Source organism: Brachyistius frenatus, unplaced genomic scaffold (genome assembly GCF_029030835.1).
Source record: "Brachyistius frenatus isolate BFR_SWC_R1_liver_20210118 unplaced genomic scaffold, ASM2903083v1 Contig_72, whole genome shotgun sequence".
NCBI classification, from domain to species: Eukaryota; Metazoa; Chordata; class Actinopteri; family Embiotocidae; genus Brachyistius; species Brachyistius frenatus.
This window is the reverse complement of record NW_027210671.1, coordinates 1-14,051: the sequence shown is the minus strand read 5'-3', so window position 1 is coordinate 14,051 and position 14,051 is coordinate 1. Positions and strand designations below refer to the sequence as shown.

The window sequence follows — 14,051 nt, the reverse complement described above, 5'->3', positions numbered from 1 at the left end:
CATCCTGTGCACAAAACCCTGGAATCTGTCCTCCCTGCTCTTTCTTCAGCTCTCCATCCCTCCCTCCCTCCCTCTCTCTCTCTCTCTCTCTCTCTCTCTCTCTTTCCCTCCCTCCCTCCTTCCCTCCCACCCAATGCAGAGTCTTTCACTGTCTCCTCTGTTTCCTTTTGCTGCCTCTGCTCTCTCACGCTGCTCTCTGATTTTTTTTTTCCTTTGTTCTGCTGTCCTGCATGTGTTTATCTCACAGGGTTTGATCTCATTAGTCTCCACTGTGCGTCGCCGCCGAGGTTACTGCATGTCACATTTACTGCTGGGAGATACTTTATGTTTTGAGAATTACACACGAATTTGTACTTTATTTGACAGGATTTTGAACACTTAAGTAGAGCAACAGTGAAATATATAAAGTTGCCACGAGTATATTTACTACCCGTTTTGCCCAGCCAACATCATGAAACTTGTCAATTTTATTTTTAACAAAATGCAACAGATATTCACATTTAAGAAACTATAACCTGATTATTCTGACAATTTATTGATCATCACAAGTTTAAGAGGAATTGTAATCGACCAGAATGACAGATGCAGGACATCGCAGCACACCACTGTGATTTCCTGTGTTGTAATGCAGCCCAGAACCTTTCATATATTACATATGAAGATCCTGAGCTGCAGGCATAAAGACTTTCTTTTTTTCTCTCCCAGTATATCCTGCATGTTTACAAGTTTGTACTTTTTATTGCACACACGAATAAAAAGCCTAAAGATATCAAAAACAGCATTGGTAATAGTAAACGGTGCCTACTTTCCACCTCCTCATGCCTCCCAACTCGGTGTTATGATTAGGCAAATTCAGTTGTCAAACACAACAGCTCACGTAGAGGTAGAGCTGACACGTGACACACACGCTCGCTCTTAAACTCTTAAGAACAGTTTGCTGACTCTCTTGTCTCCACCTGTTTCTATCAGCTGTCACCCAGGCTTCATTTCAGAGGTGACTTCTGACCCAGCATGCTGCAGGCCTGTGCACATGGCTGACCAAGTCATCCATCCGTGTGTGTGTGTGTGTGTGTGTGTGTGTGTGTGTGTGTGTGTGTGTGTGTGTGTGTGTGTGTGTGTGTGTGTGTGTGTGTGTGTGTGTGTGTGTGTGTGTGTGTGTGTGTGTGTGTGTGTGTGTGTGTGTGTCTCAGTGGTTTGGAGGCTGTTCATCGGTGTATTAGTGACGTATGGTTAGTTTGGGTGCACATGCTTGTTGTTGCGCACCCACGGGTGTCGGGGGTTTACCTGCATGCGACGGGGACTCTGAATCTCCGTGTGTCTTGTTTCGTTTGTGCATAAAAGTCAACGATGGTTTTGTTTTGTTGGTGTTTGTATGGAGTTCTCGCTGTGTGCTTCAGGCCAAACAGCCACCAGGGAGACCCTCGTATCTCATCCAACTTTGTTCTTATACAGTTTCTGTCCTGGTGGGGTCGACCTTGGCGCTCCGCCAGCAGAACTCCCATCATGCTCTTCTTCCCACGGTTCACTGCATTTGCTTTCGATCAGGGAAGCTTCACTTTGAGCAGCAGAGGGGATTCACCCTCACGCAGGCAGATGGACTCCACATCCACACACGTAAACTCAACCTCGTCAAACACAACCTGCCTCCGCTTTCCAGGCTTTTCGTGGACCATCTGCTTCCCATTAGTTAGGTGTAAACATGGAAAACAGCATCTGCGTTGCACACATGTATGTGTTCATAGATAAACTGTGTCATGTGGTATCTCTAGTTTAATCAGTCAATCGTAAACTTACACAAACTACAGCGGCTCCACACTCAGAGGTCAACTCCACTCAGCACTTCACCGACGTGCTAAATAGTTGAACAAAAGTGGAGGAAAGCGAGCCCGCGGTAATACTTCTGCAGTCATCTGTGGACAACAAATGTAACCGCACTGATGTAAACTGAGTATTAAGTATACTGTGAAGTTTGACTCGTGCACTCAGAGCGGAGCTGAGGCACAAGTTTGTACGCGAGCCCTGGATTTAAGCCGAAGGTTTTCCTGATATTACCTGAAGGGTTAAAACAATGGTTGACCCAAATCACAAAAAATGATATTTTCTCACAGTCCTTACGTAAATCCCTGATGGTATCTATCCACGCAGATAATTTGGGTTTTATCAATCTCGGAACAGATTGTCTATCGGCCTCGAGGGTCAATGGCCAATATTTTAGAGCTCTGGTATCTGGGCCAAGACTTCTCTATTGTTTACTTGAGTCGCGAGAATTGGAGCTGAGAGATGCCAAGTCTGTGAGATATCTGTTCCCGAGACATCCTCTTCCACCCAAAAAACAGTGAAGGTGAATGGATTTTTTTTTTTGGGGGGGGGGGTTTAGTTTTGCTTAAATCATCACACACACAAAAAAACACATCTTCCCACAAACAACATCCACATTTCCAGGTCTCGACGCCCCATCAAATCATGTTTCCTCGCAAACTACTTTAACTAGCTTGTTGTATGTTTCATTAGGGGATTTAAGTCGGCTCAGACACCAGCTGTTTGAGGAATGATTTTATTACTTTATTATTTACACACAGCAGTTTTTAAAGACCTTTTTAAAGCAAGAGAAATCATTACCATGAAGGTAAATCTTCCCGTTCGACGCGGCACACGATGGCCGTGACTCTTTTTCTTTGTTTTTTCAGGTTCTACTTTTAGTTTCTGTATTTCAATGTGTAATAATGTGTACAAGAGTGAAGTCTGATCTGTCTGTAATTATGTCTTTATTGTGTTTTTCAGGCCTCCAGTCCCAAGCTAACGACTCACTGCTCAGATATCCAAGAAGTCCGTCGTTGCAACCGGCTGGAGATGCCCGACAACTTAAACACATTTGTTTTAAAGGTGAGTTCGGGACTAAATGGAGGTCAAGTTTCTTTCTCAGCGACTCTCTGAACTCTGTCTTTACTAAATTGCAGTGGGAGGACTGTGCTCTCCGAGTTGTTTATGTCCACATCACTTAGATCTTTGACCCTCAATCCAACATAAAGACAAAACAGGATAAACATTGTCATCTCAAAACTCTCTAAATAGGCCTCATTTAGATCTTGTTGCCTTCAATTTAAAGGATATTCCACCCAAATCTCGTTCCTTTCAACGTCGAGAGAGAAAAACGTATCAAAACATTTATAGAAACATACAAACACGGGTCACTTCTCCGCTGTCCGTCCACATGCTTCGTCATCTGTTGTTCCCCAAACAACACGTTGTCTGTCGCTTCACTACTGCCTTTATTTAAACTTTGTCATGAGCAGCATTTTAGTGAAACTGTTTACCACGTGTGGATTATCCTGCAAAATGGATGCGGAAACTTTTTATGGATGTTTGTATTTGTTTATTCGTCCAAGTAACAGACATGAATCGCAACCAAAACAGCCAGTATACGAGGAGGTTTTACGCATCAGTTGTGGAGGTGTCAATTTTCTTGGTCTCTACTATTTTCTATATCAAAAAGAAATCCATTCTTTCTCTTTTTTTTTTCATTTACAATGATCTGCTTCACCAAAATGTTCTGTATGAGATTGAGGGGGGAAAAAAAGTACATTTCCCGAGGCTGTTTGACTCTTTAATGGTAAAACTCAGATACAAGTCACATGTATTGAAATAGTTTTTCTTCTCTGTAATATCCATCCTGTTGCACTCTGAATTTTGTCGAAATGGAAATGAAGTTAAAAGATTTAAGAAGGTGAATTATTTTACCCTGTTTTTTTGTTCATAGAAAAACTTGAAATAGAAATAATGAGACTATTAATCCCTCAGTGCACACGGTGCATGCGTCCCTGCCACTCCTTGCATTTGCACAGTGTGGTGCATTTTGATGTGGACGGTATATTTGAAATCATCTTTGTCTCTGCAGGTTAATCGAGGTAGTCTGATATTTGAGACGGACAACGACCAGCAGGTCAGCTCCTGGACCACTGAGCTAAAAGAATGTATCAGCAACAGGTGAGAAACACGGAAACACAAACACATATTTATAGGAATCAAAATATCAAAACAAAGTCTTAACACAAAGGCATATTTTCAAATATGAGCCAACTAAAGTAACAACTCAAAAACTTTCTACTTCAGTACAGTTTTAAGGTACTTTAGTTTATAAATTTAATACTATGTCCTTCTTCAACTCCTCTACATTTCAGGGGGAATATTTGACTCTACGTGACGGCTGTAGTTGCGTGCGGTAATCATTTTACCGTCCTCTGGATTGATCTTATCTCTCACTGCATATAAAGTGAATAAAACCAGCTGCGCCCGCTACAACATGCTGCTCACACGTGATTGCAGAACAAACTACATTTCACAGATAAATCGCGAGTGCTTTAAAAGTTAGTAATAGCCGTGTGGGTTGCCCGTCTCTTACGCAGCGTTTTCCTTCTGAGATCCTGAGTGGAAATATTTAACACTCGGCTGTTTTCAGTGTTTGTGGGTGTGCTGGATGTTTACTTCTGCAGAGGTATGTGTGAGCAAACGCAAGTGAGAATATTTGTGTGTGTGTGTGTGTGTGTGTATTTGTCTATCCCTGAGTTTATGCGTGCATTCGTTTGCTTTAGGGCTCTGCAGACCAGAGCAGGTTTGAGCCTTGTTATATTTGGAATATTGCTGGAAGTAATCAGTCATCAGACTCATCAGTCAACTCAATATTTACAGTAAACCTTTGAGAGGTAACATGTGTTGTGCGGAGAGTGTTTTGTCAGGCCTTGAAAGAGCTGCAACAAAAGTAGTTGTAAAACTGAACGGAGTTAAAGCTGTGTGGGAGTCCTGGAAATTCAAGCTGGAAAACTTTGTTACATGAGTCTCTCTCTCACCCGTCACTCTGCTGTGGACAAAACACACTTTAAAAACAAATATTAGACAGCGGTGAAACAGGAACAGGTTTTTGTTTGTTTGTTTGTTTTTTTAATCATTAACAGAATTAGAATTCATAAAAAAAAGTGGTCAGTCCTTCATAGAACTGTATACAGTACAGTATAACAGCAACTTAATGAATGTAATCATCAACAAAAATAGTCAAATATTGTTATCATCATCTACTAAGATGAGTGAGAGCAGCTTAAATTAAAAAATTTCCCCTCGGGGATTAATAAATGCAGCAATGCCTAAAAAAAAAAAAATGACTGGTTGTGTTTTCAAAAGGAGATGCAGGTTGGCCTCTGTTTAGTACGTTTAGCAATACTCAGTGGAAGTATTACTCTGAGGAGTTCTTCATACTGCAATACAGATGAGTTATATTGGAGCTTTCTGTCTCTTGTTTCAGTCTGATAAATACAGTCTGAGTGTATTTGTGAAAGTGTGTGTGTTCCTCTGTGAAAGGAAGTGTGGGGGAGGTCTGAGACTCAGAGAACCTCAGGACCTTTCTCATTTCTGCAGATGTCGGGATTCACACACACACACACACACACACACTAAAAAAAAAACACCCATTTGTGCAGAATTTAGACGGACTGCCTTTAATTTAGTCTAAATTCACTACACATGTCTCTATATGTGTCATATTAACATCACTGCATGCCAGTTATTAATCTAATCGTAATTTTGACCTTGTGTGCCTCCGAAAGTACGTCAGATTGGTTAAAGATCCCCTCCAAAGATGTTTTAAGACGTTTACAAGACGCTTTGAATAATTATTTGTGGCTGACATGATTTTTCCACAAAGAAAAAATGAATTTGTGGAAACTCTTAAAATCACATCTACTCTCACATTATAAATTCCAGACTCCGTATATTGAATTTATGAAGTTGAACAGTAGGAAACAAGATGTCTCTTAGTGAGTGTCCTTTCTCAGTGTGCTGGTGCACGAGAGGCTGCACGTTTCCATATCACACTTGTCAAAGTTGATTTGGATCAGGTTTGGCATCTATTTGTGGACTATTTGTGATGTCACATATCCTGCTCATAAGCCTGCCCTCTAAAATCAGACTTTCAATGCACAGAAACTTTACTTCTTCGGCAGATGAATGTCAAAACAGCCTATTAGTTTAAACTCCGCGCACACGTCATTCTGCACGGCGAAGCTCAAACTGCAAGAACAAGAAGAGAGATGTATTTTAATGTGGGAAAATGCAGTGATTCATTTGAATGGAACCGGTCCATCAATGCAGCAGTTTCAGGGTTTAAGTTTTGCTGCAATGCCACATATAATCCAAGGTGCTGCGCTGGTCAGACAAAAAGCATGTGAACATTTTTGGTGCATCATTAATGATGTCCAGAGAAGGTGTAAATAATAACATGAAGGATGGCTGAAGTCCGTTCAGCTGCTTCACGTTCGGGGTCCTGAGATCGTGTGAGCTAACTCACTGTCACTTTAATGAAACGAGACCTTTGCTTTTCCTTCCGTTACAAGTCAAAATGTGTGCTGTGAAAAAGGCCTTTTGTCCAGACGTGTGCACCAATATCTGTAGTTCATCACGTCAATAATACAAAGAGTACAGGAGAGACATCAGGGAGGCAGCGTGACGAGTGGAAACACTCGTGGTCTGATATGGTCCATGTAGTTCGCTTCAAGCACACTGAGGCCTTAACTCTGATCCTTGAAATGTCTGTACTGTTTTGCAAATTTTCCCCACTTAGTGAGAGCAAGACACAAAATGATTTTTGCTAAGTTAGAAGAAGAGCACACACACACACACACACACACACACACACACACACACACACACACACACACACACACACACACACACACACACACACACACACACAGTGGAGAAAGGAGACTTGTCTTCCTGTTATTCAGAAAGCTGCAAACTAAAGTCAGCATTTCAGCAGGATCTGCTGCGGCTTCCCTCTTTAACCTTCCCGTTCTCATCTATGTAAGAACACATACATTGCGCGTGTGCGTGTGCGTGTGTGCGTGTGCGCGTGCGCGTGTGCGAGAGCAGTGAAACAGAAGAACAGTAAGTCTTAGTTCAGATCTGAACTGGTGAACTGGACTCACTTCCTGTCTGTGCTCCGTGTCTTTGTGTTCCTTCAGCCTGCTGTTTCCTACATGTTCAATAGACTCAGCCCGCCAACACACACACGCACGCACGCACACACGCGCACGCACGCGCACACACACACACACACACACGTCTATCGTTGTGAAGACTCTCATTGGCAAAATATATTCCCGAGCTCAGTGGCAAGCAAATAGAGGCCCGAGGACCAACTCTGGCCCTCTCTTCCAAACAATAGGTCCCATTAAGAGTTTTAGCTTTTAAAGTTTGCATCTCAACTTTGACATCTCATTGATATCTCAAAAATGTACTGTTAGTAACGATATATAATCAAGATCCTCAAATATTTTTTATTGTAACAACTAATAATAGACAATAGTTTTCACTTCTAACACAAATAGATGACGGTCTACCAGAAATGTTATGGAAGTAGCTCTGCTGGCCCTTAAAAATGACGTGTATTCAAAATATAATCCTAAAATAAACTTGAAATTAAATGAAATAGTCAAAAATAAAATGCAAAATAGCTACAAGACACGGGATGCGCGCACACACACACACACACACACACACACACACACACACACACACACACACACACACACACACACACACACACACACACACACACAGACAGTTCTGTAGAATTTTTTTGGGAACAGGTGTAATAACAGTCGCAGCAGCGTTTCACCACAAAACAGAAGTTTGAGTACAAACAGACGGTGAAACCTAAATGTGAAAAATGACTGTTAAGAAAGGAAACCATCCCCAAATGGACCTCTTCCCTTTCACGCGTTGCAGATGAAACAGTGCGTGTAATCTGAATGTGCTCTTGTCCTTCAGGTCAGGTAGCGTGGATCTGGAGCCCCTCCCCTCGCCCGCCGACAGCTCTGCTCCAGCCAATCAGAGAGGGAGCTCAGAGTCAGGAGTTCAGAGTGAGTAGTGGGACGAGGGGACGTCACTTTTGAGACACATCGGAGCCATCGCAGGGTGTAGATGTGTCCTCATTTCATCAAACTGATGGATGCTTGCGTTGCTAACAAGAACATCCACATTATGAGAAAGTGGATTTGCCCTTTAAGAAGATTAGCATTTGTTTGACTCTCCTTTTAGCTCGGTTTTGGTCTCCACCATCTCTCCGGCTGCTAAATGCTCCGCCATCCCCCAGCAGCTAGTCTCCAACTTATGTGGTAAATCGGCAGCTTCGTAGTGGCTTTTCAGAGCTTACTTTTGTGGTTCTCCTGCAGCCGAAAACATTTGGTAAAGTTGAGAGGCGGACGGCCAAACAATGAGCCGGGCGATCGCGTGACGCCGTTAACATCGCACGCCGCGACCCGATCCATGATCAATGTCCACGTATTGATTATTACAGCCAGAATCACACTTTAGGACAGTAACAACACGCGATTCCGGTGCTCCCTCCTCCAGGCCCCGTCACCTTCGCCCTGCCGGAGCAGGCGGTCCAGAAGACGGATCACTTCCTGTTCTCCTACCCCTGGTTCCACGGGCCCATCTCTCGCGTCAAGGCGGCCTACCTGGTCCAGAGCTCTGGACCGGAGGGCCACGGGGTGTTCCTGGTGCGGCAGAGCGAGACGCGCAGGGGAGACTACGTTCTCACGTTCAACTACCAGGGAAAAGCGAAGGTACAGACTCACAACCCGGCCGCCGCTGTAACCGAGGGCAGTCCGGCCCACGTCCGGGAGGTGGTTCGCCGAGACGTTCGGTAATCAGAACGAGTTCTTTTTCCCGAGCCCACGTTCTCCCTTCTGTTCGTCGACGGTACGCCGAAACTGGCGCCGACCCCGTTTCCCCCCACCGGGGTGCGTGGTAAATAATACTTTAAACGGGGAAGCATCACGCAAACGCGCTGCCGACGGGAGCGACCGTAACCAAGTGACCGAACCCAGAAGGGGGTGGGTGGGTGGGTTGGTGGTGGGTGGGGGAGGGGGGAGGGGGGCGCGGTTCGGCCCCCGTCCTCAGATTCAAACGGTGTGTTTTTCCACTGCTCACTCCTCTTGTCTGTCTCTCTGCAGCACCTGCGCCTCTCTCTAACAGAATGGGGTCAGTGCAGGGTGCAGCATCTGCGCTTCCCCTCTGTTATTGACATGCTCAGTCATTTCCGCCTCTTCCCCATCCCGCTGGAGTGCGGGGCCGCCGGCGCCGTCACGTTGTCCAGCTTTGTCGTGGCGGGCTCCAGCCCTCCATCACAGGGTGAGACTCCCGCTGTCAGGCTGCCTTCATGTGTCTTTGTCCCAAGAGAGAAAATATACACGTGCCACTGCTAAATAATCTTTGATAGGAATGACTGTGTGAACGTTTATATTACTTTTATTATTATGTTGTTACTACTTGGTCTTGTTTTTTTTTTTTTTTTTTTGTAATTTGACAGCATCAATTTTCTTTTGTTTTGGGAACGGGGGATAACAAAAGCCCACGAAACGTCGGGTGAAAATTTTCGGACACGCTTGTTTATTTATTTATTTATCTTTTGCTCGTGAAAAGCGTAACAGTTTCACATCAACGCGAAAATGTTCTGAGGGAAAGTCCGTCTCAGTCGGAAAGCGTTTGCAACTCGTGGACGTAACGGGTCATCACGAGACGCCTTGTTGCTTCGCGGCGGCAGGAAGGTTGATCTGCACCACTGCAGTCGAAAGTGTGAAACGGCGACATTTCAAAGAGAAAGTGTGGGCGCACGACTACGCTGCGTGTGACGGCTCCAATTTGAACCAGGATGTTGTGAGTAATTATGTCATCGTGGAGGTTTTACATCTGACAGTTTGGGTTTCATTCTCAAGCCGCTTTTCTTTTTGGAGTAAATGACGTTTCCAGGTTTTCAGGGGGGGGGGGGGGGGAGGGGGCGGGAGGGGGTGTCCTCCCAAGTTAACTCGGTGACCTTCTTAGCAGGAATGATGGTTAAAAACTAGAAAAGCGCGGTCCAGCTCGGTTTCGATCCTCCGCCGATGCGCGACGGCGAGCGGCTGCGCCTCGGGGGTGTCAGAGACGCTTGAGTTTTTGTTTCGATGTCGCCGCCTCCTCACTGGCTCTCTGTTTGTTCCTCAGGTCAGCTCTCGGGCGCTCTCCTCGTCCCGTTCTCTCTCCACCGGTGGAGCTCGGAGCCCAGCCTGGCTCACTGCAGCCTGGCTCGCGGCTCCGGCCGGCCGCCGTCCTCCTGCTCCGGCAGCGCCGCCGCCGCCGCCGCCGCCACCACCACCACCTCCACCTCCGGCCCCGGCTCCGTTTCCCAGCAGGCGAATCCCCCGTTCGCCCGCGGCAGCCTCCTGCCCGACCCCGCGCCGTCGGCCCCCCCGCCCCTGCGTCGGAGCGAATCGGTGGGGAGGAGGCCGCTGTTTCGACACCCCAACGCCCACGCTCCCGTCGTCCCCCAGCGGGACTCGGACTACGAGCTGGAGCCCGACCGGGGTCGCAAGCGGGCGATAGACAACCAGTACATGTTGCTCTGACCCGCCGGTTCAAACACCTCCGTCACCTCTGGAAAGACAGCAGTCGCCCGTGAAGCCCGACGGGTCCGCGCGCCGTCCCGCGGACGGCAGCTTGTCGCCCCGCCGGCGGCTTCGTGTTGGGGGGGTGTGACACTCTCAGAGCGCATGATGCTAACCTGATTACAGCAGACTCATGAACTTGAGCGAACAAGTCTTTGTCTGATGAATGCAGAGCACTGTGTATGTCTAAACACACACACACACACACACACACACACACACACACACACACACACACACACACACACACACACACACACACACACACACACACACACACACGATGTCTGTGCTGGGTGTGTGTGTTGACCAGCGTCTCACTGCCTCCACCCAGAGTGTCCACAGTGAATGTATTTCTAGGAGTTTGCCATCAGCGATGATGATGATGATGATGATGATGATGATGCTCGTTCTATTGATGCGAGAGGAAAAGTCACGCGAGGAGCAAAAATGTTTCCTGTTCTGGTGAAGTGGTCCAGGTGGTTTCATTTCTGTGGCCCTTCACCCTGAACTGACGGGAAGGCGCCGCCTGCCCCGTCGGTGCTCCTTCAAAGTATTTAAAAGACATTTATTCTTCACACAAAGTTTGTCAGTGTTGAGTAAAATCTCCCCTTCTTACCCAAACCGAAAGCACTCCGCTGCAGAGTGTCATTACACTCCACCAGAGATGTCTCCTCTCGTGCATTATCATATACGTAAGTGCGCATCGCTTTCAGTGCACTTTGGAACAATGTGTATTTTTCTATGCACAGATTCTTTTATAGAAAAATAAGAAAAAGTAAAGTAAAAAAAAAAGAAAAAAAAAAAAGAAGAGGAACACTTGGTTAAAGTCCGCCGAGAAGCTTTTTTTTTTTTTTTTTTTTCTAAAAACAGATCGCTCACCGCTTCCACTCCGTCGTACCTTCGCTGAAGCAGAGAAACACAGAAATGATTCGATGTCAGCTTTTCTGCAGCACCGTTTTTACCTGAAACGCAGTTCTTGGTGTGTGTGTGTGTGCGTGTGTGCGTGTGTGCGTGAGTGAGTGAGTGTGTGTGTGTGTGTGTGTGTGTGTGTGTGTGTGTGTGTGTGTGTGTGTGTGTGTGTGTGTGTGTGTGAGTGTGAGTGAGTGTCATCCATCAGCAGGTTTGTTTGTGCTGACGTCTCTAGAGCCGGTTCCCAGGACTCCCTGCTGGGTTTTCCAAAATCACCATCAAGTGTCTTTGTTGCATTTCAAGAACCAAAGGAACCAAATTTATTGGTAAAAACTTAATGTGGCCTCAAAGAATCTTTTCTGCCACAAAATCAAAGAAACTGGAATTTTATAATAATTATGATATTTAGATTTTTTTTTTTTTTTTTTTTCCCATCCTGCAACACTGAAAAATGTTTGTAAATTGGATGTCATTCCCGTACTTCTGGTCTGACTCCAACTAAAAAGCGCTGACAATGCAAGTTTTGACCAAAGGTTTGCATCGGGCATTACGCCGGGCCCGCTCGGTTCTCCGGGGCGATTCTCTTTCAGGGCTCGTCTCCGAACATGCCGACCAAAAAACAAAAAAAAGGTCCCCCCCCACCCCTCACCCGACACTATTTTCCAAAGGCATTATTACTGGGTCCCGGGCTCAGCGTCGCACCAAGACGACGGCGATTTGAATTTGATCGATACACCAGCAGCAAATCACAACGCAGGTTTATCTCGAGGCACATGACTAAATTACAGATGCGGAAACCGACGTTTCAAAAAGTCCCACACACGAGCAGTAAAGGGAAGGAAAACAACAACAACAACAAAAAAGAAGTGCCTATAAAACCTTCCAGGAGCAGCGGGCTCAGAGGTGGGCGGCCGTCGGGAGCGAGAGGAGAGCAGAGAGAGAAAAGAAGAGCATGGAGACGTCGGAGACAATAAAACAGCTGTGCCGGAACGTCCGCTCCTTTTTTTTTTTTTTTAATTATTATTATTTCTTTTCTTTTAATTGATTTTGTGGTATGACAACGATTCGGCGTCACCGGAAGAGACACTCGCGCTCTTCTTTTTTGTACACATAAACCCAAAAAAATACAGGTCTGGTGGAAGATGTTCAACGGCTTCACTCCTGAAGAGCACGAGAGGGAGGAGGAGGAGGAGGAGGAGGAGGAGGGGGGGGAGGGGGGGGGGGTAGACACTCCACTTACAAACCGGAAACGAAGTGGGAAGTGAATCAAAGTCGGCCATTTTAGAGCCAACGTGATTTGTCCCTTCAGTTGTGTGGATTCTCCCGAGACGTCCGGGTCAAACCGCCGGAAACGTCCCGAGTCGGGTTTGATAATCTCACATTTGAACCTTAAAAAAAAAAAAAAAAGAAAAAAAAAGAAAAGTAAACGGTGACACGATGCAGCTCCTGGAAAAACAGTGAAGTCACTCAGGGGGAACATTAAGGTGCAGTTCGTTTCAGCGTCACGTCTCCAGCTCTACCTTTTTACACTCGTCGCATTAATTATTTGTCTTCGTACTGTCTGTGTAAGTTGACCACAGCTACCAAAAAAAAAAAAAAAAAACAACCAACAAGGAAGGGCTGTGAAAATAATGTGTTTTTTTTTACACTATATGTAATTATTAAAAGAACTTCTACGTTTCTAACGAGAGTCTCTGTGAGGAAAGTTTGTGAAAGTGTCTGAATGTTGCACGAGATGCGAAACACCGACGATTTAATTGAAGGTTTGTCGTCAGGCCTTTATTTTATTTTATTTTATTGTTTTTTTTTTTCAAAGGTTTAACCTTGCTAATTTAAAACTGCACTGACCTCTTCAGACGTCAACTCAGGTGTGACTTTTATCGAGAGCCTACCATTTTTTTTTTTATCGGAGGTCATCGAAAGGACACGTCCAAACAGGAAAAGCCTTTTACCAAAAGCGAGTCTGTACCTGGATTTTTCTGTACCTGGAGCTTCACCTCCGGGGGAGCATGCCGGGGGGGGAGGGGGGGATGCCTTTGGGAAATAGCCTGTTGTCTCTGTTTGTTTTTCTAACCTTGCTTTAACACTAACTTCAGCCGATGATTTTCGATTTTTACCTTCAGTAAATCTGCTTAATTTATGGTTTCGACCCGATTCTGTCTCTGTCCTCTTAATCATCGTAGTTTCCCGTTTGTTCTTTTTTTTAATTTTTTTTTTTTTTTTTTAGAGAAATACATAAATGCGACTTGATTTCCTCCTGAACATGAAGTCCGCTGTGACTACTCCTCTTGTTAAGTCAGCTTTGTCTACCAAAGGAACATTTTTTTTTACAATGGTTGTGTAGTTCTCTTTTGTGTATCGTCATGATCAAGACTGACATCTTTTAAGGGGAACAAAAACAAGGATGTTTTTGGCAAAAGTACGGTTGCTCTTCCTTCCCCTTTACGTGCCCGAGTCTAAACAAATCCCTCGTCACCTCTTTGTTTCTTTTTTTGTTGTTTTTTTTTTTTGCTCAAAGAAAGCAACGGTAACAAATGACTATTTTGAATATCAGCCCCCCTCTCTTCTCTTTGCTGGTTTTTCTTTTAGGGAGAAAGACTGTGCCTTTGCCAGAAAGCTGCTGTTGCTTTTCCCCCTTTTTTTTTTTTGTTTTTAATTTCTTTT

The 14,051-nt window shown here is 45.1% G+C and overlaps 1 protein-coding gene across 3 annotated transcripts in view; it reads left to right on the top strand.

Annotated features, from left to right (window-relative positions):
• sh2b3 (SH2B adaptor protein 3) overlaps nucleotides 1–12,010 on the top strand; it is a 49,376-nt gene extending 37,366 nt beyond the window's left edge. For 2 of the 3 annotated variants that reach the window (XM_069707739.1, XM_069707738.1), the window contains exons 3-8: nucleotides 2,782–2,883; nucleotides 3,896–3,984; nucleotides 7,819–7,910; nucleotides 8,404–8,618; nucleotides 9,009–9,186; nucleotides 10,036–12,010. In XM_069707739.1, the coding sequence (XP_069563840.1) occupies nucleotides 2,782–2,883; nucleotides 3,896–3,984; nucleotides 7,819–7,910; nucleotides 8,404–8,618; nucleotides 9,009–9,186; nucleotides 10,036–10,436 (1,077 nt within the window). In that variant the 3' untranslated portion in view covers nucleotides 10,437–12,010. The remainder of the gene's footprint in view (nucleotides 1–2,781; nucleotides 2,884–3,895; nucleotides 3,985–7,818; nucleotides 7,911–8,403; nucleotides 8,619–9,008; nucleotides 9,187–10,035) is intronic. The other variant, XM_069707740.1, reaches the window with a different exon arrangement.
• Nucleotides 12,011–14,051: the final 2,041 nt, after the last annotated feature.